The 27,820-nt window shown below is 38.1% G+C and overlaps 2 protein-coding genes across 5 annotated transcripts in view; one reads left to right on the top strand and one right to left on the bottom strand.

Annotated features, from left to right (window-relative positions):
- Window positions 1–79: 79 nt before the first annotated feature.
- Window positions 80–12,670, bottom strand: PSMC2 (proteasome 26S subunit, ATPase 2). The gene is made up of 12 exons (XM_010946669.3): window positions 12,513–12,670; window positions 10,481–10,518; window positions 9,846–9,927; window positions 8,922–9,021; window positions 5,201–5,332; window positions 4,711–4,783; window positions 4,234–4,329; window positions 3,391–3,555; window positions 2,499–2,586; window positions 623–825; window positions 430–526; window positions 80–343 (listed from the first exon to the last, which is right to left on the bottom strand). The coding sequence occupies exons 1-12, from the start codon at window positions 12,580–12,582 to the stop codon at window positions 186–188; spliced, it is 1,302 nt and encodes a 433-aa protein (XP_010944971.1). The 5' UTR covers window positions 12,583–12,670; the 3' UTR covers window positions 80–185.
- Window positions 12,671–13,988: 1,318 nt separating this feature from the next.
- Window positions 13,989–27,820, top strand: part of DNAJC2 (DnaJ heat shock protein family (Hsp40) member C2) — a 27,563-nt gene continuing 13,731 nt past the window's right edge. Inside the window, exons 1-5 of one of the 4 annotated variants that reach the window (XM_045510488.2) lie at window positions 13,989–15,480; window positions 17,328–17,518; window positions 20,110–20,185; window positions 25,722–25,820; window positions 26,706–26,847. In XM_045510488.2, the coding sequence (XP_045366444.1) occupies window positions 15,417–15,480; window positions 17,328–17,518; window positions 20,110–20,185; window positions 25,722–25,820; window positions 26,706–26,847 (572 nt within the window). In that variant the 5' untranslated portion in view covers window positions 13,989–15,416. Of the gene's footprint in view, window positions 15,481–15,566; window positions 16,821–17,327; window positions 17,519–20,109; window positions 20,186–25,721; window positions 25,821–26,705; window positions 26,848–27,820 lie in introns of those variants that run through there. The other 3 variants (XM_010946665.3, XM_010946666.3, XM_010946667.3) reach the window with 3 other exon arrangements.

The raw sequence follows: 27,820 nt of genomic DNA, 5'->3' as shown, positions 1-27,820 counted from the left end.
ATGTAATAAGCTTTTCTGTTAATGACATTAGATATTAGCCTTATTTGCACTACAGAGAAAAGACAGCTGAAAAAAAGCATACAGTTTTGAAACCATTTATTTTGTGTGTGTGAAATGGTTGTTAAGAAGTCTGTATAAGGTTAGGATTCCAATGAAAAGAAGTGTTTTCACGAACACCGCTGGACTCAGTTGTATGTCATATAGCGCGGAGTAGCACTGAATTTGGCATAGGACTTAATGACCTTATTTACAGCTTCCAAGAAATCCTTCTCAGTAGCAATTTTTCGCCGTGCTCTGATGGCAAACATACCAGCTTCTGTGCAGACACTTCTGATCTCAGCACCTTTCAAACAAAAAGAAAGTAACAGGCTTAATTAAAGCAGCTGGAACAGACAGACCACCAAATGGAAGCAATACCTTTCAACATACCAGTGCTATTTGGACACAGTCGTGCTAACAGTTCAAATCTGATATCTCTTTCAACACTCATTGAGCGGGCATGAATCTTAAAAATATGAGTCCGACCCTAAAAATAAGGGAATTGAAAAATATTAAAATGGAAAACATCACAGGAAGAAAAAATTTTAAGAATCTCTTTTCTCCAATGAAGTGGTTTTCCCACCTCTAGATCAGGTAAGCTAAACTCAATCTTCCTGTCCAATCTCCCCGGCCTCATCAGCGCTGGGTCCAGAGTGTCAGGCCGGTTTGTGGCCATGAGCACTTTAATGTTGCCTCGGGGATCAAACCCATCCAGCTGATTGATCAGTTCCAACATCGTCCTCTGCACTTCATTGTCGCCTCCAGCACCATCATCAAAACGAGCCCCTGAGAAGACAAGAGGAAATATACACTCTTCATGTTCCCTCAGAGCAGTGCTGCGTGGGAAATCTTGATCCAGGTCAGGCCCTCCCCACCCCAGCCTAAATGAATGGTTCAGTTTTAAGCAAATCATGTAAGAACTGCTGCTTTACAAAAAACTAATTAGAAAGAACTTGTAGGTTTACTTAACATAGGTTCCTTTAAAGTATTTTTTAAATCCTCTTTAAGGAATTTTGTTAAGTCACTCAAAAACACCTCCATAGTTTAACACAATGAACACCTAAACAAGGCAACAAAATACATACAAGCTTTAGCACTATAACGGCATTTGATTGATTATATGTAAGAAGCTGCCATACCCCTCTAAATTTCTCAAAACTGTCCTTAAAAATATGGCTAAATCCACAATACAGCAGAAATGTACAGCTTCCTATCTCACTGATTTGGATATATTAGCATACTCTAGGTTAATGTCAATACTCTTCTTCATTTCAACCAAAATAGTTCCCAAAAAAAGGCCTCCAAATATATATTTTCATTTATACATTATATAAGTACATAGTGTTGTATTAATATATCACATACATTATAAAATACAAAAAAAGGAAATTTAAAAGATTAAATATGAGGGAAAATTCCAATATTTTCTTCCTGTACCCAAATACTGTTTTATACACAATCCATTTTGGAAAACATGGTTTCACAGAGCATCCTGATATCTTAAAGCTTATTCCAGTCATACTACAAAAAGGACTTCAGGGTCACAACACTGCACTGACAGACTGTGGTCAAATTATGGGCCTTGAAAACACTGACTACAAGAGTGTCTAGAGCCCACAAAGCCCATACAGTCTTAAAACAAGCCTAATGTAACCTCACCACAGTCCCCGGACAGTATTCCAGCATCCGCTATAGTTGTAAACCTTTTTTGTCACTAAGTTCATTAAATAACAACTGTCTGGACATACGCCACTTCTGCAGGATTATTACTCTTAACAGACTAACAACGGCCAAGGCCTATACAACATTTTAGAGTTTTCAAAGTCTATCACATTTATTACCTACCTCTCACTCTCAACCCATGAAATAAACAAGGCAGGAATTATCATTCCTTTTACAAGATGAGCAAACTGGGCTCAGTTAAAATAACTTGCCTAGATTGCACAGCTGACACTCTGTTCATCAAGTCTACGAAGCCAGTATTATTTTATGTGTACTTTATGAAAAATTATCACCAAATTATGTCCCAGTGCTTTAACCTATTAAGTGAAGCTGCATGACAAGTAAGAAGTTGCTAAAATGTAAAAACTGTATGTGACCTATGAATGAAATTAAGAAAGTACGAAGACTTCGAGAAATAGCAATGCTACATGCTTTTTTCCTTTATGGTGTAGCCCTACTGTTTATCAGATCTGTGCTCTGATGTGCCAAAACTCATAAAAGAGTTGAAATTAAAATTTCGTACAAGAAACCTATAATGAAAAGGAATAGATGTATGTATATGTATGACTGGGACATGATGCTGTTCACCAGAAACTGACACACTGTAATTTCAATTAAAAAAAAAAAAAAAGACAAAGTTCATATAAGATTAACATATCAGGGGAACTCTACACATATTATGACAGAATTCTCATGAAACCCAGTCCAAAACTAGTTCTTGAAGATAACACTCATACCTCCAATAGCATCAATTTCATCAAAGAAGATAAGGCAGGCTTTCTTTGTTCGGGCCATTTCAAAGAGCTCCCGAACCATTCGAGCCCCCTAATGACAAAAATAATTGTTAATTCAGGGTTGGCTTTAAAATCTTTTAAAATATAGTAGAAAGTTATGCTTTAAACTTTTCAGTATTCCTAACAGTATCCTCAACCTTTTAAAACAGTATTAATTTAATGATTCTGTATCTATTAAATAGCCAATAACTTTAAGACCTGAATAGGTCAAATTAACACAGTTAAATAAAATAAAAGCACCACTTCAATCAATAAAACTTGAGAAAATAAAAGCATCTGATCTGTTGCTGGGCATTTCTGATCACTGAATGTGATTTGTAAGTTCTGACCAGGGAATAAAGGTGTATCTCAGCTCCTGTAGATCCTTTTCTAATTCTCATTGTAAGTATACTAATCATTAATGTTTCGGATATAATATACTCAGCCCTAGACATACTCTCTAATGAAAAACAACATTCGTGTGTGTGTGTACACCCAGGCACATACATACAGATAATCTCTATTCTCTTTCTCAAAGGAACATAGAACACTGCTCCTGAAGTGAATACACTTCTGAATGCATTCAGTAGGTATTTCTGGGGTAGTTATTTTACAAACCAAATCTGTAGAAAATGTCATCCTTCTAAGTAGGGAGCAAACGGATTTAAAATGTTGGCAGTTGTTTATTTCCAAATGACCACAAGGGAAGGCTGGTTGTCTTCTAAACTTCTAATTAGTACCCATCAATCAAAACATTTCAGGCCTTAATCTTCAAATGTGGAATTGCCATTTTGATTTCACCTATGCTTTATGAATCAGAGCTACATATTCTTTGATTATGATCAGTTTACTTTACCTCACCGACGTACTTCTGCACGAGTTCAGATCCAATAACTCGAATGAAGCAAGCATCAGTCCTGTTAGCGACGGCCCGAGCACAGAGTGTCTTGCCTGTACCCGGTGGGCCAAAGAGCAGCACACCCTTAGGAGGCTCAATGCCAAGGTTAACAAACCTCTCTGGCTGTAATGGAGAAACAATTTTTACACTTACCACTTCTCTATAATAAAAACAAGACTACTTCTACATCAATATATTTAAACCAAAACTATTAAGTCCACAATCTATATACTTGATCTCAGTAAGAATTTTATTCTAAAACATAGATATAAACTAGACTCTTATCAATACAGAAGGTTGAATGGCTTTTTAAGGTATTATTTCTACTATCCGGGGTTAACAAGACTTTTTTCCCCCCAATTTAAAAAAATTAGTGTTCAAAGAACAAAAAAGTATTATCTTGTATTTAATATCCTAATTTTTTCCATTATCCCCCCAAGCTTAATTTCATTCAATTAAACCCTATTTCTTCTTGATATCATTAAAACCCATGGTTTCTTCCACAATAACCTGTATTTAATATACTGATAAAGGTTAGCAATAACCTTGACCACCTGTCACTCTAAACAGCAGATCTTTCTTTTTTAAACAGGCTTGACTACTCAATCCTTTTGCTTTCTCTCTTCTGGAACTTACCAACTCTTCACACACCTACTCTTTACCCCCTCAAAAATATTCATTTAGGAAAATATAAAATTTTAAAAGGTATCTAATAATAGGCAATTCTAGTGCACAGTATACAAAAGGTCCTCACATCTTTGTACAAAGAAATTTAAAAGGCAACAGTACTCAGCCACTTACATGAAGTAGTGGGGTTTCAACTACTTCTCGAAGTTTCTCAATCTGTTCCTTACAGCCACCCACATCACTGTATGTAACATCAGGTTTTTCCTCCACCTAAGAGATGGATGAAAATGTACAACAGAGAGCGACACATTTTTGAACATTAATCCAAATGTTCTGTACAACAGAGTGGACCTAATTCCCTAAAAGAAAAATCAGACTTACAGCAAATAAGAATTTTAGTGAAAATGGAATACAATGCCCAGTGTCCTAGACCCACTTGCTATATTACTTGTTATGACACTAAGTGAGAGATAAACTAGTAAAGACTGAAAAAGACTTTCTGATCTCAAAAATTGTTTTAAAAATTTTGACAACTCTTCGGTACATGCCCACATATTAATACTTCATTAGTTAAAACATTCAACATTTTTTGAGATGGATGCAATTGTATTCAGAGTCATGCCATTCCTTCTCCCTTCCACAGTTTCTTACCTGCATCATGGTAACTGTTGGGTCAATCTTAGGAGGCAGTGGAATGTGAATCTGATACTTATTTCTGTCCACACTAAGGAGGTAAAAAAGATCCTCACCAACACATTCAAAAAAATTGACTAAATGAATTACCATGTGTTCTATATACATTAATTACATTAACTCACTTACTCCTCATAACCGTCCCAGACCAAGTGCTTCCTCTACCTACACTAGTTACCTTAAATAGACTGGCAAATTCAACTCTAAAATTCTGGACCATCTCTGATCATGACATTTCAAGCCATAAAAAGCCATAGTGGGGGTTGAAAGGAGGCAAGTGGGAGGTCAGGAAGCAGATGAAGAAGGATGTTCACCCATGGCACTCTCCTAGACTACCCCTGGGTACTCCCTGGCACCCAGTTTATCCATTCAAAAGAAAGCCGAGGGTGTGACTGTGACATGGTATCTTCAATGAAAGACGAGTACTTACTGTAAACAGAAATCTTACCCAACTCTCATCCCTTCTTCAATGTCGGTAGGTGCTACCTGATCACTGAGGTCCACCACAAACTTGGCAAACTGCTTCACGTTGATAATGTACTTTGGGTCCTCCGAATCAGCATTGATTATCTTTGTACATCTAACACGGCAAAAGGCTTGATTAGCATGAGGAACCTAAACCGCTAATAATGAATTCAAGTAACTAGATTCTCTCCTGGGCACACAGTATACTAAGGAGCAGGTGTAAACCCGACTTGCAGAAACTGGGCCACTGTTAAGGACCCTTCTCTGCGGAATATGCTCAATCCCAAGGGTCACTCAACTTTAGCCAAGCCATAAAATTTTCAAAACATACATTCCCCTGGAAAATTAAGCCCAAATATTTCATCATTAAGATGAAATCCTCTAATTTCTGGATTTTCATAACTATGTGCCTTTATTAGTGCTACTGCTCTGTATCTTACGTTATTCGCCCCTTTATTTTCTCTAAGGAGGCAGGCGTTTTGTCTTACATCAAGTTAAGTAATAAATGTGTTTTCATTCCTTCCCAAGTTTATACTTCAAATCCATTTTTATTATTGCTGCTTGTAACTTAAATATATTCTTTTCCTGTGGGATGTGGTGAAGGCAGATTTGCAATAAATAACCATGTACATTAGTGTAGGAGAAGGTAGTCTACTGTCTATCTTCTGTACTGTCTGTCCGCAGATGAAAAACAAAAACGAGAAACAGAACTATGTTAAAGAACTTATGTCACAGCTGCAGCAACATATACTAAGCCAAAGTAGAAAACAGTCTCTGGAGTGTGCATGTAGGCAGAGCTAAGAGTAAGGTAAAAACGCTTTGTCCTTGCAGCATAACTGTGACATGGCTCCATCTTCTGTCACTAGCCAAGGTCCCCTAGAGACGTAAAATTATATATATATTTAGAGAGTACCTATCACTGCTTTATCTGACAGACCTTGGCAACACTGTATGCATAGATACAGATTTTTTTAACCCTCAGCTGAAAAGTATATATACAGAGACCTCCTCAACTTCCAGGACCACAGAGTAAGGACCTTCAGAAATCTGCCCATCCTTAAAAGCACAGGGAACACCGGTAAAAACAGTCAAAATCAACACTTTTAGAACTCTGGAAACTAACTACAGGCTTATAACAATCTAAAGAATGTTTATTTTTAAAAAAGGAGGGAGGAGTTTGACTGTCAGTAAGAACAGTGAGCCTTTTGCATTTAAACTCGCCTCACTCCTATCCCATTCTCCCCAGCTCTACAGAAGACTTGAAAGCCAACAGCCCCACAACAATAGTAACTTGATAACCAGCAGCCTTCCTAGGGGAAGGAGGGAGATGAAGAACTGGAGCTCCCCAAAAGCCCAAACCCCAGAGAACTATCTGACCCTCTTGGCAGCTAGCTGAAGAGCTCCCTTCTCAGGACTTCTTTTTATTTGAACTGACTCAGGGCTCATGGTGTACACACCTCTTACAGCACATTTTCCAACAAATGTCTGGAAACAATCAGTGGCAACTATCTGATATCAGAACTGTCTGAGGCAGCATTACCAGTTGGGGCTAACAAGAGGCTGATCAAAAAACTTGAAAAACAGCAACAGTAACAAACGCTGAAGAAAGGAAATCTGAGTTCCAAAACTGACATGTTATTTAAAATGTCCAGTTTCCATCAAGAAACTATGAGACACAAAAAGAAGTATGGCCTATGCATAGGGAAAAAAACAGTCTATAGAAACTGTCCCTGAGGAAGCCTAGACATTGGTCTTACTAAAGAAAAACTTTAATCAATATCATAAATATTCTTTTGAAAACCAAAGGAAACCATGTCTAAAGAATTCATGGGAAGTATGAGAACAATGTCTCACCACACAGAGAATATCAATGAAGAAATTAGACTGGAGTATTATTTGGCTATAAAAAGAAATGAGGTTCTGATACAAGCTATAACATGGGTAAACCTTAAAACATTATGCTAAGCTAAAGAAGCCAGGCATATATTGTGTGATTCCATTTATCTGAAATGTCCAGGATAGGCAAATCCACAGAGACAGAAAGTAGGTTAGTGGTTGCCAGCAGCCAGTGAGAGGGGAATAGAGACTGCTAATGGGTATGGGGTTTCTCTTGGGGGTGATGAAAATATTCTGGAGAGGAAAACAAAAGGTATCCAGAAATGCTGGGGCAAGGAATAGGGTGGTGGTAACTTCACTGAAAATGAGGAGTGAGGGGAATGATGATTAAACATACGTGAACCTGTTGCTGAAACTCCCTAGCACCCTATCTCCACTGTCCTTCCAAAATATTGGAGATTGGAGACACAGGAGACTAAAGACAACACCTCTGGGAAAAATGATGGTCCAAGTGAAAAGATCTAAAGATACTGACACTGAGCGCTCCCAAATTCGAACATTCAATATAAGCTACAGTGAAGCTGAGGGTCGACATGCCTCACTATTGAATCCAGGGCTTCTATTAGTGTTTTGGGCTCCCACTAAAACCAAAGCCCAAAGTAAGATGACCAGACATCTAGCATAAAAGACAGACACCAAGCAAGCAAAGAGGAAAAAAGCATCTTAGAGGAAGCAGAAACCCAGCTAGCCTTAACTTCCTTAGAGAGAACATACTACAACCATGATATGAGAACATTCAAACAAAACATATACATTAAAAGAAAGAAAAGCTCTTGGAAACTAAAAATTTAAGAAATGGGGGTGGTAGGGTGGGAATCAATAGATGGACTCCAAAGTTAAGAAAATCTCACATACACCCACACACAAAAAGACAAAGAAAAGCAGGAAAGAAAGATTAGCATATTAGAGGGGCCATCCAGGAGATCCAATATCCCAGTAATAGAAGTCCAGAATAGAGGACCAAGAAAATAGAAAAACATTATTAATAAATAAAGAGTTTCAAGAAAATCTGCCACACTGATGAACATGAGAGCCTGGAACCATAGATGAAAACAGACCAACACCAAGGCACACAGCCATGAAATTTCAGAACAGTGAGAACTAGAGGAGACTCTACAACTTTCAGAGGGAAAACAGGTCACACATACTGGGAATCACAATTTTCAGACTAGCTTCAAACTAACACCACCAGGAGGCAGAGGACAATGTAATCATGCCTTCAAAATTCTGAAGAACCTTCTATCAGTCAAAATATCTCCAGACATACATGGTCTCAAAAAAGTACCTCCCAAAAGACCCTCTTTCAGGAAGCTACCAGAGATTATGGGCCACCTAATTAGGGTGTAAGTGAACAAAAAGAGAAACTCATGGTACACCTGTATCAAAGACAGTATAAGATTTCCAAAATATGTAGTGATATCTAAAAAGAAAACAGGATATGTTTCTTTGCAAGCAAATATATACATGAAGATGCACAGGAGGATTAAGAGGACCAAACTATTCTCAAACTATTCTCAGTAGTTATGTCTGAGGAAAGGGCAGCAGGACAGCAGGGTGGGAAGGGAGGTCTTCACATTTTGTTCTGTACCTTCCTGTATCATTTGAATCTTTTATATGATTATGGCTTTACCTGTTTCTTTAATAATTGTTTAAGATATAATGTTAACCCTACATCCTTTTGTGGAAAGCTTTTATTTACTTGGAACATGGCATACAAATTCTTTATGAACTATTGCATTTTACTGGAGACTTTAAAAAGTACCTAACAGTACAGATAAAAATAAATTTGCACAGAGCACTATGCATACCTTGCAACCTGCAAAGGCTGTTCACTCTGGAGTGTTTGCTTATCGGCAGCCAAATCCCAGAGTGCTGGCGGGGCCAGGCCAGTGTCAGACTCTTTGATACCTACATAAAGATTAAAAAATTCACTCAAATGTAATGCAGCATGCTAAAGCAAGCTTTCTCAACCTCAGCACTAATAACATTTTGGATTGAATAATTTGTTACGGGGGAGGGTGTCCTGTGCATTACAGGATGGTGAGCAGCAACCTTTACCTCCAGCCACTAGATCACTAGCACTACCTCCCCTCAAGTTATGAGGATGAAGAATGTCTCCAGACACTGCCAGATGTCCTGAGGGGATGACCCCAGTTTTTTGTGCAGGGAAACTACTATAAAATTTCACCACTCAAGTTCCCAAGAAGAAAATGTTCCAATTTTTAGGCCATAGCCCACTTACATCAAGCAATACCATGTGAGATCATATTTTTAGTCAAGAAGAAATTCTGGAGGGGGTGTATAGCTCAGTGCTATAGCTAAGAGTGCCTGCTTAGCATGCATGAGGTCCTAGGTTCAATCCCCGACACCTCCACTAAGAAATAATAAAATAAATAAACCTAATTACCTCCCCTTCACAAAAAATAATAAAAAATAAAAATATAAAAAAGAAGAAATTCTGACTTGTTTATTAAGGGTCTACTGAACTTGGCTTTGACCAACAGAAACATTTGCTTAAAGGATGATGGTGTTTTTTAATTGCTTAAGCATTAAAATTGCTTATACAAGATAGTGAAAGTGATTATTAAATGGGATCCAATTTCTTAACACTTAGGAAGGATAAATTTTTTTAAATCTATGATTCATGAAAAAGTAACATTTGAATTTCAACTCCTTTGAAATAATTAAACCATTACATATAAAGAGAGGAAACAGGAATAAAATATATATACCAGTGAGCTCATTAATTTTCTTGAGAAGTTGCTGAATGTCATCTTCAACCTGTTTGATCTGCCTAGAGTAAGTGCTCTGACCCTAAGAGATAAAGGTCAGTTTAATTAGAGCATAAGGATAGCAACAATTTATTAAACTATAGACAAAAACTTTAACAGTTACATTCATAATAGCTGTTACTGTCCTAAAGCTTGTAGAAAGTTAAAGTAGAGAGAGGGAGTATATCATTTCAGAACTATTCCTGAACCAATATAGTCCCCCAAACAGGCAACACACCATTATGCACAATAACAAATGAAAATCATGCCTGAAATTATCTAAAATGCAGGCTCATTTCTATGCATTAAAACTTGCCATTTCAGATCTAATTCATTTTCACACACTTTAAATAGAGGAAGTATTTGTTTAAATTATTTTAAGTATCTTTCAATACAGTATCACACTTCAATAAGCTTAGACATGCTGAATATTTACTGTCTGTCCAAGGCAGAAACTGTAAATAGATAACTTTTTTCATGAAGATTAGAATAAACTGCTAGACAGTCTCTTCTAACTATTTTGGAAGGACAATCCCAACAAACGTCCTTATTTCAACACAAAACACCTATATTTTGTGGACCCTGGAACAACTTACGTAAGTTTTCAGCAAGGCAATATCCCCCTCATCCAGAGCTAAAAGAAGAGAGATAATATGTGAAATTCAAACAAAAGAAACTAGAGCCAACAATTTTTTTCTGTTCAATTCAAATGGTATTAATTCAGTGAGAAAAACTGTGCAAAGTTATAATGATATAAATACAACCATCAAATAGTTTCTGGACTCAGAGAAATTTTACCTAGCTGGGTGACGGTGGATTAAAAAAAAAGTGCATAACACACCTTCAAAGTGATATGATATGATACAATAAGCATAGGGAACCCAAAGAAAAGACTTTGAGAATCAAAATGACCTGAGCACTAGTCCCAGCAAGGTCATACATTTGCTAAGTAACCTTGGAAAAATCATTTAATTTCTCTGAGCATCAGTCTTCTCGTCGGAGAAAATTAATTTTACCCTTAGTGTTGCTATAAAGATCAAGTAAGCTATGAAAAAGCACATAAACTACACACATTAGTCATAACTGTCATTCAAGGGATAAACTTAATATGTTTATAGAATGATAACTTACCTAGAGAAATACACAGATGAAATGTTAAATCTCTGTGACTCAGTTTTTCACTAGATAACTGAGTACCTCTTTCAAGGAAAAAGTGTGTGAGTTGAAAGGAGAGGAAATGCTCTGTCTTTGAGGGGTGGGTGGAAATTAAGAAAGGGTGATAGGAGAGGTTGAAGTTGTTTAGGAGGGAAAGAGAAAAAGACAAGAAGAAAACCACCATAATAATGTTTAAAAATAGCCTATAAGTAGCAAAAGAGAATAGCATAAAGATGAGACTACAAATGGGGCTACTGGGAAGAAATCATATATAAATGTGGTATGCGTATCTCATGAACTGTGGGTAAAAGTGTCAAGTAGTATACTCCCTAAGGAGAGTAACCGGACACTGTCTATAAAAATTACAACTTCATTTAAAAAATCTACCCTACAGCTTGTGTTTGTACATGTGGCAAAAATTATATTAACAAGGTTATTCATTGCTCTACAATGGCCAACAGATTGAAAGAAAACGAAATGTCCATTAACAATGATTAATTACACACATTATTGAACACCCAATAATTTGGGATATTATACAGACAACACTGCCTCTTTATATAACCGTATGAGCTTATCCCTAAGCCATTAAGATTTTTAAAAAACCAAGACATACACATGTTAATTTATGTTAAAAAAGAAAAAAAGAAAAAAGGACTATATAAGCAAATCTGCTTGTTATGTACACAGAAAATGTCTAGAAGAGCAAAATGGCAGCATCAGTTGCCTCCGTGGATGAGAGGTGGCTGGACTCAAAGATGAGACATTTTCAACTTACCTTTTTCTGTCTTTTGGGTCTTGAACCATGTAAATGCATTATCCAGTCAAAGGAATTTTAAAAAAACCGGGGATTAACAGACACACATTACTACATATAAAATAGATAAACAAGAACCTACTGTATAGCACAGGAAACTATATTCAATTTCTTTTAATAAGCTATAATGGAAAAGAATGAAAATATAAGTGTATATATATGTATGTGTGTGTGTGCACGTATAACTGAATCACTTTGCTGTACACCTGAAGGTAACGTTGTACATCAGCCACACTTAGATTAAAAAAAAAATTTTTTTAATTATGTCTCAAGTTCCTGGCTACAGGATGATAGCAGCAGGCTGTCACTTGAGGGGGAGGAAAGGCAGTAAAGAGGATCCAGGTAACCAAGCACCTCCAGGTGTGGAAGTTTTCAAGGCCTGCAAGGCCAAGCGGTGTGCGTGACTTCTTCAAGGCCTGGGAGATGAATGCGAATAAAAGTTTCGATTAAGAGGAAATGAAAACAGAACTGGAGCTGGAAACGGGAGACGGAGAAGACAGGCAGGTTAACCGGCTGCCTCCCAAGCCTAAATCACTAGCGGCACAAAAGCAACAAAGCCCAGAGCTGGAATCCAGCTCCTCCCCGTCCACCCCTCCAACCCTGGGGGCCAAGACTGGTCCTGCCCCGGCCCGGAGCCCCGGCCTACGTCAACTGACCTCGGATGGGTTTGTCGTCCTTTTCATCTTCTTTGGTTTTCCGCTGATCCGCACCGAGGTAATCCGGCATTTTAGGAGATCCAAGCCCCTTGGCTCCCGGGTGATTACACAGCACCTTCCTGGCTTCCGGTGGTGCCCGCCCTTTTCCCTTCCTCACCGGAAGTGAAGCGGACTTCGCGGGCCCTTTCACAGCCGCACCAGGCGGAAGAGCGCTCTGGAGGACACCACCGGCGGCGGATCGAAGTTAGGGGACTAGGAAGAATTCCCTGCTGGAAAGGAAAGTCGATCGGTCTACCTGGGCCTCTCACCATGGCGAGTTCCCTGAGCAACAGGTTTCACGACCAACTCAGGCTCAGGTTGCTGAGTTTAAATCCTGCTTTAGTCATTTACTCTGTACTCGTGGGTAACTTCTTTATTCTCTGTGTTGTAATTTCCCCGTAACCTCGGCATTGTGGAGGAATTGAATAACAGTGTTTGTAAAGTACCTGGCATATTAGATACGCCGTGAGTAGTGGCTAGATTTACAAATAGGATGAAGGTAAACAGGAGTCGGTTCTTAATTTGACGTTAACAAGGGACGAGGAGATAGTGGTTTCAGTGTTTGAGCCTGCTGCCAAAGAGTGGTACTATCCTCAGACACAGGGAAGTCAGGGGAAAAGAGCAGGTTTTGAAAGAAACGAATTTGGGAGATGAGTAACAGAAGAGACCAGTTAGGAGACAATTGTAGAATTGAGAAATTTTTTAAAAAGGCTCACCCATCTGTGCACAGTCAACAGAGTGAAAAAGCAACCTACAGAATGGGAGAAAATATTTGTAAGTCATGTATCTGATAAGGGGTTAATATCCAGAATATATAAAGAACTAAAACTCAGTAACAAGAAAAAAAAAAACTTCTTTATTTTTAATGGATAATGTACTTGGATTGACAGCTCTCCAAAGAAGTTATACAAATGGCGAACGAACACATGAAAAGATGCTCAACATCACTGGTCCCGGAGAAAATGCAAATCAAAACCATGAGATACCACCTCATAACCCATCAGAACAGCTACTATCAAAAATAAAGAAGAAGAAGTTGGTGAGGATGTGCAGAAAATGGAAACCTTGGGTACTTCTGATGGGAATGTAAAATGGTATAACCACTATGGAGAATAGTATGGCAGTACCTAAAAAAATTAAACAATTTTCAAATGACCCAGCATTCCAGTTCTGGGTATATACAGAAAAGAATTGAAAGCAGAGTCTCAAAGAGGTATCTGTACTTCCATGTTCATAGCAGCATTGTTAACAATAGACAAAAGGTGGAATCAACCCATTCAACAGATGAATGGATAAATAAAATGTACATGCAATGGAATATTTTCAGCCTTAAAAAGGAAAGAAATTCTGGCACATACTACAATTGTGAGGACATTCTGAGTAAGTCACTAAAAGACATACTGTATGACTCTATTTATATGAAGTACCTATAGTCAAATTCACAGAGATAGAAAGTAGAATGATGATAGCTAGGGACTGGGGGGAGTGGAAATGGGAAATTGTTTAATGGGTATCAGTTTCAGTTTTGCAAGATGAAGAGTTCTAGAAATTGGTTGCACAAAAAAGTGAATGTACTTAACGCTGCTAAACTGCTCACTTAAAAATGGTTAAGATGAGGATTTTATGTTATGTGTATTTTACCACAATTTAAAAAAAAAAAAAGTTTTCATGCCCTTAAAGGTGATGGAGAAAATGGATGGGCTAGTTGTGAGAGAAAGCTATTAATATTAAGAAAGTGGAGTCAGGTTACCTTGAGCCTTAGGGTCTGTTTTAACAGTGGTTGCATTAATAAAGAGAGGGGTCAGGAGGTTTACGGGAGATGATTAGCTTAGTTTTTGAAAAGTCGTTTTAAAGGAGCAGTTTTGCCATGCAAAAGATACACAGGCTAATTCAATGTATTTAACAGTGAAAATGTAATTCCTAGAGAATAATTTGCTGATTTCTGGTTCTCTTTGCTGACGAGTGGCCCATCAATCAAGTCTTCTCTTTGGCCCAACCTAGTCCAAATACTGGGTGGTGGGACTCTTTACCCCCTGGTTTCCTTTTGCTAATTCTTGACTTTTGACCTCAGTCCAATTTTAGCAGAAGTATAATTGATTTTACCAAACAATTAAACATTAAACAGTTAAGTCCCAGAGTCCTATAACGGAGAATATCTTGAAAGAAAACTTCACGCTGCTAGAGCAGGGTGAAAAGATTGCTGGCCTTGGATTAGAATCTAACACTAGAGAGGGGTTTCTCCTCCAAATGTTACGAAGATTAAATGAGATAGCACAGGTAAGTTAGTAATAGCAAAACAGACGTTAGCTTATTTAGGTAAACACAAACGCATTACAGGTATGTGTACAGAATTCTCCATAAATGTATAGACTGTAACAGTTTTTCTCAATGCAAAGTCGCACACATCTTTTCCTTTTTTTTATTTATACAAATACAGCTACTGCAAAAATCAGGGGTTAGATTCAGACTAATAAAGTAGTAGTAACTTAAAAATAATGTAGTGGGAACTGCTTTAGAAAATCATGTTCTACGTACTACACCTGGAAGAGGAAAAGAATCCTTTTTACGAGGGAACTGATAAGTGTAGGAACCCTTCATTTGTGGGTCTCAGTTCCCAGCCGGATCTGAGTCAGTAGAGGACCTAGGCTGCCGCACACGTTGGCGGGGGTGGGTGGGGGTGGAATTGGCCTACGCACCACGAAAGATTCATCCCGGAAGTAATTGGTCGTCTCCATGCGCCGGTTCCTGGGCTTCGTAGAGCCAAGGCGCGAGGCTCGGACGGGAAGGTAGAGCTGGAAGCGGCTCTAAGCGTCCTCCGCTTGGGACGCGAACCGCTGCGCCCCCGGGGCTGGCCCCGGCGCCATCATGCTGCTCCTGCCAAGCGCTGCGGACGGCCAGAGCACCGCCATCACCCACGCTCTGACCTCTGGTACGTGCCCACTCAACCCCGGCTCCGTCTAGCCTCAGCCGCCCCTGCCTCGGTCCTCCACCTCGGCGACCCGAAACCTTTCAACCCTTGCTCCTGGCAGCTAGCTCACAGAGTGTGGGGCCGTCACGAGTGCTTTCTTGCTCCCTGCTACACAGAAATCCTTCCCCAGACTGGAAGGAAAAAGGTGGGGGCGTCTTTCTTCTGCCCCGGTGGTTTCTTCCTAGTCTCGTGGCTGCTGACTCATGAATTTGGCGGAGCAGTTCTGGACCGAACCCTCCAGTACCCTAAGAAGGTTCCTATAAGCATCTCCTTGCCTCCTGCAAGAGAGTGCCCACGGCCAGCTTCCCACGTGCCGGGGAGCGTACAAAGCTTTACTGCTGGTGTTCTGTTAAACACCTCGCTCCCTCTCTACGTTTGCTCTGACATTTTTAAATGTCCCAAGCCAGACAGTGCCCCTCATGTTCAGTATGGGAAGACCATTGTCTATGCTGGTAGTAAGACCTATGTGGACGGACTTTTCAAGGCAGTGTTCAAGTGAAACTTGTCCTATGTAAGTCAACCATCTTCAATTTTTTTTTAAAGTGAAACTTGTCCTGCTACTGTAGGTTCTTAGATTTATTGCCCAAGACAGTCGTGGTATTATAAATTTAAAGAGTCTCCAGTTTCAATGATTTCATTAATTACCATAGCCAAGTGTACAGACGCTTGTTAAATGTGATTTTCAACTTATTTTAGGACACATGTGTTCGTGCTTACAGAAGTTTCTGTAATCTCACAAATAGAGGAAAAGGCTTGAAAGGCAATGTTCTTAAAAGCCACACCCACGCTACACCCGTAGTACTTCTTGAACATAGTGTTTGAATCCTCTCCTGTGTATGGTAGAGGAAATCTTAATTTTCCAAACAATTCAAAGCATGAAAAGTCAGTTATTTTTAGAAAAGTTGTGGCCATTAAGTGCAAGGGAAGACGTCTTCCAGTTATTACCAGAGAGAGTAAAGCTTTTTGCTTTCATTTGAAATATGAAATTAAAATTAAGACGTTCACTGTTTTCCTGACGCCAGTTATCTTTTCTGAACTGCTAATATACAAATGTGTAGTGACTTATCCCCACTTCCAGGAATAATGATAAAGCCCTACTTTTGTTTAACAATTTGTGACTTTCAGAGTGCTTTCATGCTTTGTCATTCAATCTTCCAAGGAACCAGATAGAATAGGAATTGTTCCCGTTTTACAGCTGAAGACACCTCTGACTCATTTCACATTGCTGATTGTTAGATCTACACTGAATTCCAGAGCTGATTTCAGATGCAGAGCTGTTCCACTATATCACAGCTTCAATGGTAAATCCCTGTTAGCTACTTGAAAATTGTCTTCCAGAAAAAAACACTGCGAGTGAATTCTTAAAATTTTGAAAGCTATTTAAAGTCAGGTTTTAAAAATTAAGATGTTTTTAGAAGGTTTTTTGGATGAGGCTAGCTCTTTATGACAGTTTATAATTATTAATTGCTTACTTACAATTGTTAGTCTAAAAGGAAAGCAGTTTGCAACATTTCTCCCTGTTCCTCTTCTTCCTCTCATAGCCCCAGAAAAGCATTGATTTACTGTTGACATTGCTGAATGTCTTGTTTTGTCAGATAACTGGAAGAGGTTGATTGAATACTCTAAATACTAGGAAATGATTATTTATTGATAACCCTCATGTTAACAGGACTACTGCAATTGTTTTCTCAGTTGATGGTTTTAAAATTGTATTCTGCTGCTGTCACTGTTTCAGTCTTATTTACTGCCTTGGAACAGATTTATTCCATGCAATACATTGAAGCCTCTCTTAACGCTTTCAATCACAGCCTCAACACTCTGTCAAGTTGAACCTGTGGGAAGATGGTTTGAAGCTTTTGTTAAGAGGAGAAACAGAAATGCTTCTGCCTCTTTTCAGGAACTGGAGGATAAGAAAGAGTTATCAGAGGAATCGGAAGATGAAGAATTGCAGCTAGAAGAGTTTCCCATGCTGAAAACACTTGATCCCAAAGACTGGAAGGTATTTTCCAAATCTTGTTCAGTGAGATGCTTTGTTAGACATAGGCCATTTTCCCATGAGTTTTCAGTTATTAAACTATGTTTTAAGGTGCATCAACAAAAATAATCATAATTGAGCACCTGTTTGTTGACCATAGGATACTATATCCAGAGGCAACCAGAAAGGGGTCACAGAAAAGGCAACATCTGAGCTGGTCTTAAAAGGTTGCATGGCAATTTGTGAAGCAGAGAAGGGAGAAAAAGTGTTCTGGACAGAATTAGATGTGCAAAGATATGAAGGAATAAAGGAATATGCACTGCCTCCTTGGGGCTTAGTGAGGAGTGGAGTAGCCCATCTAAGGGATGGTGTGAGAAATTAGACTGAAACAGACTCAAGATGAAACTCTGTGGTGTTCTTTTTTATGCCAGACCAAGGGAGGAACTCATTTTATTTTCAGAGCAGTAAAAAGTCATCGAAAGTTTCTAAGCTAATTTTAGAAAAGATTCATCAGAGGAAATGGTGTTCCAGGCAGCGTTGCTGCAGAGGCAGAAAGAAGTTGAGATAATGTGCCAGGATCCAAAAAGAAGGCAAGGGGCTGGAGCAGAGTGAATGAGGGAGGGATGAGGAGGAGGAGTCAGGGGAAAGCCATTAAAGAGTTTGAAGCACTGACAATTTATCAGTACTTTAGAGGGGACCAAAAAAAGGAGCGGAGGTGGGGAGAGAATGTTGTCCCTTTTAAGCAAAGTGATGACATTTGAGTTGAGACTGAAGGATGAGAGATGGCAACCACATGAAGAGTGAGGAAAAATGTGCCCGGCAGAGACTATAGCCTCTTTAGTGAACTGAAACACCGGTCTGATATTTGGAAAGGGGTGACCAATGTAGAAAGTGACAGGCCAGGAGGGTAGAGAGGGCTGTGCATCTGGAGCTCAGAGGTCTACAGTGAGCTGGGGAGTTGGGAGCATTTACAGGGCCCTTGCCATCTTCCAGCTCTGGCATTGGATCACGTTACCTGGGACCAAAATATAGAGAGAGACAGAAAGATACCCCAGCACCAAGCTTTGCAGGTCATCTAGAAGCCAGTCAAAATGGCTGAAAAAAGCTACTGGAAGGTGGGAGGAAAACAGTGGATTCATAGACACTAAAGGAAGATAATGTTTCAAGAAAAGAGTCAGCTGTACTGCCACTGGGTGTTGAAGTCGAGTGAAGGCAGCTGGGTGAGCTTGGATGTGGCAGCCGGAAATAGATACTGAAGAGAGCAGCTTTATAGCCCGTGGGGTGGGAGTGGGCAGAGCAGAACCAGATAGGAGTAGTTTGAAAGATGAATGTGAGAGAGGGTAAAAATGTTGTGTGGGTGACTTTTTCAAGAAAGAAATGAAAAAATAAATTTAAAAAAAAAAACAGAAAAGAGGGAGGTTTGTCGAATGAAATAAATGTACAGCCTAAAAGTTAAAAAAAAAAAAAAGAAATGGAAGAGGGGTCATGGAAGGGTCTTAAAGATGAAAGATACCAGCATCTTTTTATACTGATGACAATAATTCAGTTGAAATTTAGGAGACAACTGAAAGGTACTAATATTTGAGGAGACAGAGAAGATAGCACTCAGAACCAAGAGGAGGGCTGGAGTAGTCTGTCTTGGTAGGGCAGGCTTTCTCGATAGTGAAGGAAAGGGAAAAGATGCTGGAATCTGAGTAGGATAATTTAAATTTTTTCATTAGGCAGAAGGCAAAGCCTTTGATGAGAGGGTGGAGAAGGGTCTGTGAGATCCAAGGAAACACTTGAGGACAGAGACAGGTAATAATAATCTTAGGGAGTAGAAAAGCAAACCAGCTGGAACAAACTGTGGTTGCCAGGCATCGTGAAGGAGCCCCTGCACGTGGAGCTTGCCTTCCTGAATTGAAAGGAAAACCAGTCAGCCCTGTTTGACTCTTTTCTCCCATGTTTCATGCCCTCAGCTCCCCTTCTGCCCACTCATCCTCCAATACTAGATAAACCATTTGAATTCTGTAAGGAGCCTTCACTGAAGTGCTACCTCAGCTTTTAAATTTGCAAGGATATTAACCAAAGCAGAAATGAAAGCATTACTTTCTATCTAGAGAGGCCTCATCCCTCAGTTTCTCAAAATTTCCATCTAACCTTCCTTCTGTGCTCCACATTGTCCTGTCGTTGCCACTGGCCCAACCTACTAGGGCTACTGTTATGCTCCCCTTGGTTCTGAAATCTTCCTGGCTGTACCTTGATTTAAGGATGGCCATAAGATATTGATAGGTATTAGGAAGAAAATGAATTCTTTGATCAAGTAAGTCTGAAAAATGCCGGATTTTATAGATCTCTGTCTGCTTTTTTTTTTTTTTTCTTTTTTTTTTTTTAAACTGCAGGACTTCTCAGTGCTTTTTTTGGCTTCTGTGCATAGAAATTATCAAGAAGGCTATATAGAGTGGTCCACATTTCCCAAACTTCCAGGACCTCAGAACCCATTTTATACAAAACATCTCATTAGACTCCTATTATGAGAGTCTCACTTTGGGAAACAGCTGTTTTAGGGTGCCGGCATAAGGGATAAGGGTATATTGCTTCATTTCAAATTTGACTCCCTTTTGTGTCTTTGTCAGAACCAAGATCATTATGCAGTGCTTGGACTCAGCCATGTAAGATACAAAGCTACGCAAAGACAGATTAAAGCAGCTCGTAAGTACTTGTTTTGAAATAATCAAATATCTAGTGTAGGAAATGTTATCTTGAAAAGATATGCAGGATCATGGTCTAACCATCATTCTAGATTTAGCTTGTGATACGTGGGATAAGTGTAACCACAGTCTCCTGAATGGAGTTTGTCACTAGGGACAAGAAATCGGTGGTGGGGGTGTGTGTTTGTGACAGGGTAAAGAACATTCTTCCAGTGGCAAGCTTTTAAAATATAATTTTTCATCTCCCTTTAGAAGTGTGGCCAGCTGTACTTAGTGGAAGCTGTCTTGTTACTTAGGTTTTTCAATGTTCTTTTGTGATCTTAGGTCTCACCATTTTGATACTTCCCTGTCTTTTGTGCCCAAGAGAGTTATCTGATGCTTCATTGTTCTTTTCATTGACAAGGTTAAAAATCTGGGATGGGGGCAGGAATTGTTGGCAACCCAGCATACATAGGCCTAATGAAACACCATCCCCTTCATGCTCTGAACTGTCCTGTCCTTTGCAAGCCTGTGGACATAATTCTCGGTTCACCTGATTAGTCAAGTTTCATGAAAGAGGTGAAGGTGATTAGTCTTTCATGTTTGATATTAGGACAGTGTTCTGCCCTCTACTCTAAAGGCTGGATATTAAGTTCAGAGGAGGTAAGATTATGGCCATCTGGAAAAAGAAGTAGGGAACCAGGGTCAGTCAAGAAGAGAAAAATTGTACTGGAGGAAGATGACTGAATGAGACCTACCTTGTGCTGGAAAATACTAGTTGATCTGGAGTAGAGTAGATTAAACTCACAATTTTCTCATTAATGCTTGTATGTAGGAAAACCACAGGAAATATTTTTTAAAAAAGTGAGGGAATTTATGAGATTATTTAAGACCTATTATTGGATTCCTTAAAAAGCTGGCATGGCTCTAGACTGAGCATATATTAATGCCTATGAATAGTTGTTGCAGTATAATTGCCAGGAAAATTCATTTGCCCTGAGAAAATATTTGCAAAGTCTTACTGTATGAAAGGATAGCAAACAAATACCAAATATGTCTTGACACATGTAAATTTGTGGAAGAATTAGAAACGATTTAGGGTTATGGAAATGGTGTTTAAGGTGAAGGGATTATTTCTCTAAATATAAAAAAAATATAATAAATTGTAAAAGAAACATTCATTTGCTTCTGTTAAGTCCATTTTGTTTTATTGGAATAATAGAAATTCTCGAATATTCTGTTGTCAAAAGTTTTGCAATCCCAGAATACAGATTATTACCATTAAGTGGAATTATGATTGACTCTCTGCCACCTTGTTGAATATTCTCAGTATTTATCTGGAAGACTGTTATTCTCTTTCCTGTCACTGTAAAATAGACAGTTGCTACTTACTGCTTTCTGAAATCTAGTCCAAAGGTAAAAATGCAAAGTTATTATTTGCAAATTTATAATTATTAGCACAAAGAAACCTAGTAATAATTTAAGTCTCATAACACTTGAGACCCCTCTAGTTCTTGCATTCTGTTACAAACACATAAAACAGGTTTTTTTTTTTTTTACATTTTATTTATTTATTTTTAATTGAAGTATAGTTGATGTACACTATTATATGAGTTACAAGGGTTCTTTAATATGATGATTCACAATTTTTAAAGGCTATACTCCATTTATAGTTACTATGAAATATTTGGGATAGCCTGTGCTCCGTTCCTGCAGTGCCCAACAGTGGTGGAGTCGTCACACCTCTGAACTGTCCGGCATGATGTCCTTATTGTTCCTGGCTACTTAGCTTCCAAGCTTGATAATCTGACTCTCATGGAGATCCTGCGAGCTGCCTGATAACCGTCAATAAATTCCTTTTCTGTTTAAACCAGCTAGGAGGTGAAAGCCTCTTCTTGAGTGTTATTGGAGAAACTGATAACACACTTGATTGTAAGGAAAATCTTAGAGCTCAAAAAAACCCAAAAATGTACTTGTCACAGTTTCTGAACCCTTGCAATATATGTAGAAATCACTAAATATGTTCATAAAAAGATTGGTACAAAAATATTCATAGCAGCCTTATTCACAATATCCAAAAACTGGAAACCGCCCAGGCATTCACCCACAGGATGATGGATAAGCAACCTGCTGTATATTCATACAATGTAATAGTACTCAGCAGTTAAAAAACAAATTACTGATACATGCAGGAATGATGGTGAATCTCAAACCATTATGTTGAGCAAAATAAGTCAGATACAAAGACACACTGTATGATTCCACTTACATGAACATCAAGAACATGCAAACATAATCTATGGTGAAGGAAATCAGAATGAAGTTGCCCCAGGTGGTAGGGGGTGGGAGTTGACTAGAAAAAGGGTAAGTTCATTGCCTTGAATTATTATGTTACTTTTTTCAAAAGGGGGAAAAATAAAATAGGCATTCAATTCAAATGTTTAAAAGAAGAGCACTGAGGAAGATGGAAGAAAAAATAGAAGAGATAAAACAGTATCTAAAAATGGATTCATAAGAAGAAAAACATACTGAAATATAGAGGATGAAAATGATACCAGAAGGATATTTTTAATTGAGACCACTATTAAATGCAATGAATTTGAAAATTTTGATAAAATTGCCTTTTTGGAAATTGAAAACATTTAAGGAGTTACCAAGAATTACCTTGTAAAAGTACTTTAGGCCTAGATGAATTTTTTCAAATGTTAAAGGAATTGAAAGTTCTCGTGCTGGGGGAAGGGTATGGTAGAGCACATGCTATTATAAGAATGGATACAGGTCATTATATATTTATCCAAACCGATAGAATGTATCCTACTAAGAGTGAACCATAATGAAGACTGTGGCCTTTGGGTGATTAAGATGTGTCACTGTGTGTCCATCAGTTGTAATAAATGGACTGTTGTGGGGGGTATTGCTAATGAGGGGCAAGGAGGGGAGGCTGTGCATGTATGAGGGGCAGAGGGTATATAGGAAATCTCTTACCCATCCTCTCAATTTTTTTTTTAAGAAAATCTTTTTAATTTTATTTATTTATTTTTTTCTCTTTAGCAGAGGCTCTGGGGATTGAATCCAGGACCTCGTGCACACCAAGTGTGTGCTTTACCACTGAATTACCCCCCACCCCTCAACCATCCGCTCAGTTTTGCTGTGAACCTAAAACTACTCTGAAACTTAATTTAATTAAAATTTTAAAACCTGGCAAAAAGAGCTTAAAAAAAACTACCAATACCACTCATGAATGTAGTATCAAAAAAAAAACAAAAACAGTTAAAATAATAGCAAGTTGAATTTAACAGTGTGTTAAAAGAATATTGTCCATGAACAAGATTTCTCTTAGGAAATACATCAACATAGCTAAATCTATAGTTTGTGTAATATTATACCAATGTGATATCCTAAGTAGGTAGTGAACATACATATGTATACAATTTAATGTACATTCCTTTTTGATAAATAGATCTTTGAAAAGAAATGCAGTTGGGGGAGGATATAGCTCAAGCGGTAGAGTGCATGCCTAGCATGTACAAGGTCCTGGGTTCAATCCCCAGTACCTCCTCTAAAAATAAGTAAACAAACCAATTACCTCCTTCTCCCAACCCCCCAAAAAAAAAGAAAAGAAAAAAGGAAAAAAAGAAAAAGTAAAAAAAATTTGCTTTAAAAAAATAAAGAAAAGGATGCAGTTAATTCATTTCCTACTTGAATAAGTATTTTATCTGTGTGACATTAGTGATACTACTATTAAAACCCATGAGCGAAATTTACCTGCCCATTACTTTTATGCTGTTTGGGAGTTTGGGTCAATGAAATTAAGATACTAAATGAGAGATAACGTAGAAGGAAAGAAGTACATTGTTTGTAGGTAATGTAAGATCTCCTTAAAAACCAAAAGAGAGTTAAGTCAAGTAGCCAGATGCAAGAAAAATACACAAAAATAGTACACAGTTTTTGGAAGTTACCATCAAATACATTAGAAAGTTATAATCATTTTAATGATAATCCTGGGGCAAGAATAGGTAACCAGAGACAGACCCTGGTATAATGTACTGTGATAAAGCAGACACCACAAATTAGTGGAGAAGGGAAGGATTATTAAATGATACTAAGACTTTGAAAACGTAACTAAGCTTTTCAGTTCTAATCATAGAAAATATTAAAATAGAAACATATATCGAACTTTTGGAAAATGAAGGGCCTTCTACATTTATAAATACTGGAATAAATTATAAGGGAAATAATCAGTAAGTATAAATTAAAAGACTGACTTTTTTAAAAAGCACAAGTTTAATCACAGCAGTTGGGAAAAGCACTAGCATCAAACATGCCGGACTTAGAAGAGGCAGCAGGCAAGCGCAGGCTCGGGAGTCAGGCTGCCTGGACTGGAGCCTCACTTGCCCAGGACTTTGGACAGGTTGCAGTAGCTACGGTACCTTCACCTCTCTGTGCCTCATTTTCCTCATCTGTAAAATGGAGAAGATAATAGTACTTTCCACATAGAGTTGTTGAGAAGATTCACAGATAAATAGTGCTGGCCCATAGTAAATACTCAGTGGATGTTAACAGCTAGCCATTATTCATTGTAAAATGATTCACATCAACTAAGAAGAAAAACTAAGCTTCTCTTTCCTCCATAAATAAAGGATGAAAAATAGAAACAAACAGCAAAAAAAAAAAAATTGTTGCACACCAGTGAATCATGTTTTAAATAATTAGATCCAGTGCTGGTGAGGTTGTAGTGGAAAGAATGTTCACATGGGGATATGCAGTGGTAAAACTTTTATTAGAAAACGAGTTGTTCCTACATTTTTACTCAATAATTTCACTTCTGTAAATATATACTAAGAAGAAAGAGCCCTAAATTTGGAAAAATTTCTTTCTCTACAGAAAGTTTCACATTAAGATTACTTACAATAGTGAAAAATTGGAAACAGTCTAAATATCCAGCAGTGGAGGAGTAGTTAAATAAATTATGATAAATGTACATGAAATACTGCACTAAATCGTCATTAAATTTTTTGAAGAGTTTGCAACAGCATGGAAAATGGAAGTGCTATAATGTTAAATTGAAAAAAATCGTATTTTAAATTGGTATATATAGTATGAGTATACCTGCATTTTAAAAAACATATGCTTAAGGGGAAAAAAATCTGTGTGGAAATACACCAAAGTGTTAATAGTAATTGTCTTTGGGTACTGACACTTCAGCCAATTCTTAAAATAATTATTTCAGTTTCTGGGTAATTTCTACATTTAATAAGCATATATTTTACCATAGGAGAAAATACTTTTTGAATTTTTTTTTCTGGTGGGGGAGGGTAATTAGGTTTATTTATTTGTTTGTTTGTTTATTTACTTATTTATTTAATGGAAGTAGTGGGGAATGAACCCAGGGCCTCATGCATGGTAGGCATGCACTGTACCACTGAGCTATAGCCACCACTGGAGAAAATATTTTTAAATTAATATTTCACCTTTAGAAATGGTTCTATTTATCTTACCTTTATTTTTAGTTTTGACACCTAAGGGGATAAATTATCTAAATCTGTTTCATTTTGCAGATAAAGCAATGGTTTTAAAACATCACCCAGACAAACGGAAAGCAGCTGGTGAACCAATAAAAGAAGGAGATAATGACTACTTCACATGCATAACTAAAGGTAAGAAAATGCTTTAGAGTCAGAACTTTCTAATAGTGAAGATTATTTATTAATTGCTGGGATTGGGTTTCCTGTGTATGCTATAGTTCGTGTATACCATAACATTTTACAACATCTTTAGTTAACATCTGGTTGTTTCTGGTAACCTTCCCCAGAGCCTCACTGCACAAAGTGAGGTTCTCCCTACTGGCAGCATCAGCAGTGCCTGGCAGCTTGTCAGAAATGCAGCAGCTCAGGCCCTGCCCCAGACCCTCTGAATCAAAATCTGCATTTTAACAAGATCCCCCGGTGATTGTTAAGAGAAGCTCATCCTAGAGTTAATTCTCATAGAAGTGTTATGTTTAATGATGCGAATACTAAGATCTTCTTCCATTTCAGACACTTTGTGGGACTAAACTGTCCTGCAGATGTTTTGCTTGTTTACATCAAGAAGTTGATTATGCCATAGTAAGGGACCCACAGCGGCATGTGGCTGTTTACTTTGCCATATCCTCATTAAGCAAACTTGTAGAGGTAGCCACCATTTCTAAATGTTTCCTTAAATATGATTTTACAACTTAGTCTTTATTGGCCCATTCTCACACAGTGCTCAGGATGCTGAAGATCCTTTGATCTTTGACGGCCTTGGGATCTAACAGTTACTTTTCTTTTTCCTAAGAGTGCTTTCTTACGGGTTGAGTGTTTATTGTTTGGTTATTCGCATTCCAGAAAAGGTATTTAAATAGGAGTTCTTAAGTTCGATTGTATCCAGTAGTGCTAGAGCTGTCATTACCTAAGTCCTCCCCTCCCCACAAGCACACAAAATTTTTAATATGAAAAATAACCTTTTTTAAGGAAGAAAGTAGAGTTGTGGTGATGTGATCTAATGATTTTTTTTTTCCTCAGCTTATGAAATGTTATCTGATCCAGTGAAAAGACGAGCATTTAACAGTGTAGATCCTACTTTTGATAACTCAGTTCCTTCTAAAAGTGAAGCAAAGGACAATTTCTTCGAAGTGTTTTCCCCAGTGTTTGAAAGGAATTCCAGGTGAGTTAAGGCATCCCCCTGTGATCATAATCTTGCTTCTTTACCTCCAGATTTCTGTTTTTTTTCCTTTGAAAATAGTTTTGTTTTCTTCCTTCTCCTCTCCAATACTGAGCTCCTCTGGTGAACTTACTGCACTCATTTATTTTGCTCTCTACACGGAAGTTCTACCTTTCTTTAGTGAAACTCCTTTTCAACTCATGGGATGTTTTTCTTTTCAGTTTCCTTTGATGGAAAGAAGAGCAGTTGATTTTAGGTAGTGGGATGCTGATACTTAGGTGACAGTGATGTCCCGTTCTTCTCCTTTGCTGTTGATGGGTACACTGCTCCATTTGGGCCATTGTCACAGAGGAAAGCTTTTGTTCTGTTTTCGAGCATCTGGTTTTCATAAAGTTCTCTGACAAAGGATGATTTATATTTAAGTTTAGGGGGAGGGTACAGCTTAGTGGTAGAGTGCATATGTAAAAAAGAAAGCATGTGTAATTTATTTCATTAAAATCAGTTATTAAATAGCATGTACCAGTAATCTACACTTTTTGGTTTCATCTGCATTGGAACCTTTCCTTAGAGTGCGTTCTGGCTGCAAATAATCACCTGGAGAGCTTGAACGGTTCCTGACGCCTGGGTTCTATCTGGGGAGATTGTGATTAAATTGTGATTTTTATTTTTGGTAGTAAATTGTGATTTTAATGTAATTAGTTTGGAATGCCCATGGGGTTTTTAATGCTCCCAGATGATTCCAATGGGCAGCTAAGTTTGAGAAGTGCTTTGATTAGTGGTTTGATGCAGCTTAATATTTCCTCCACCCTTTCTCACATCTGTTTTGTAATAGTGCTGAAGGTGGTAAAAAAAAAAAATGATGTATTATATTTTTTTGTGGAATGGTTTCATAAATTAAAAAAAAAAATGGGTCAGTGGCAGTCTTGGGATCCTTTCCCAGATGGTGGGCGAAGTGCTGAACCTACAAGTCTGACTG

The sequence above is a fragment of the Camelus bactrianus genome, chromosome 7 (assembly GCF_048773025.1).
Source record: "Camelus bactrianus isolate YW-2024 breed Bactrian camel chromosome 7, ASM4877302v1, whole genome shotgun sequence".
NCBI lineage: Eukaryota > Metazoa > Chordata > Mammalia > Artiodactyla > Camelidae > Camelus > Camelus bactrianus.
The sequence above is the reverse complement of the archived record's forward strand: the minus strand, read 5'-3'. Positions and strand labels throughout refer to the sequence as shown.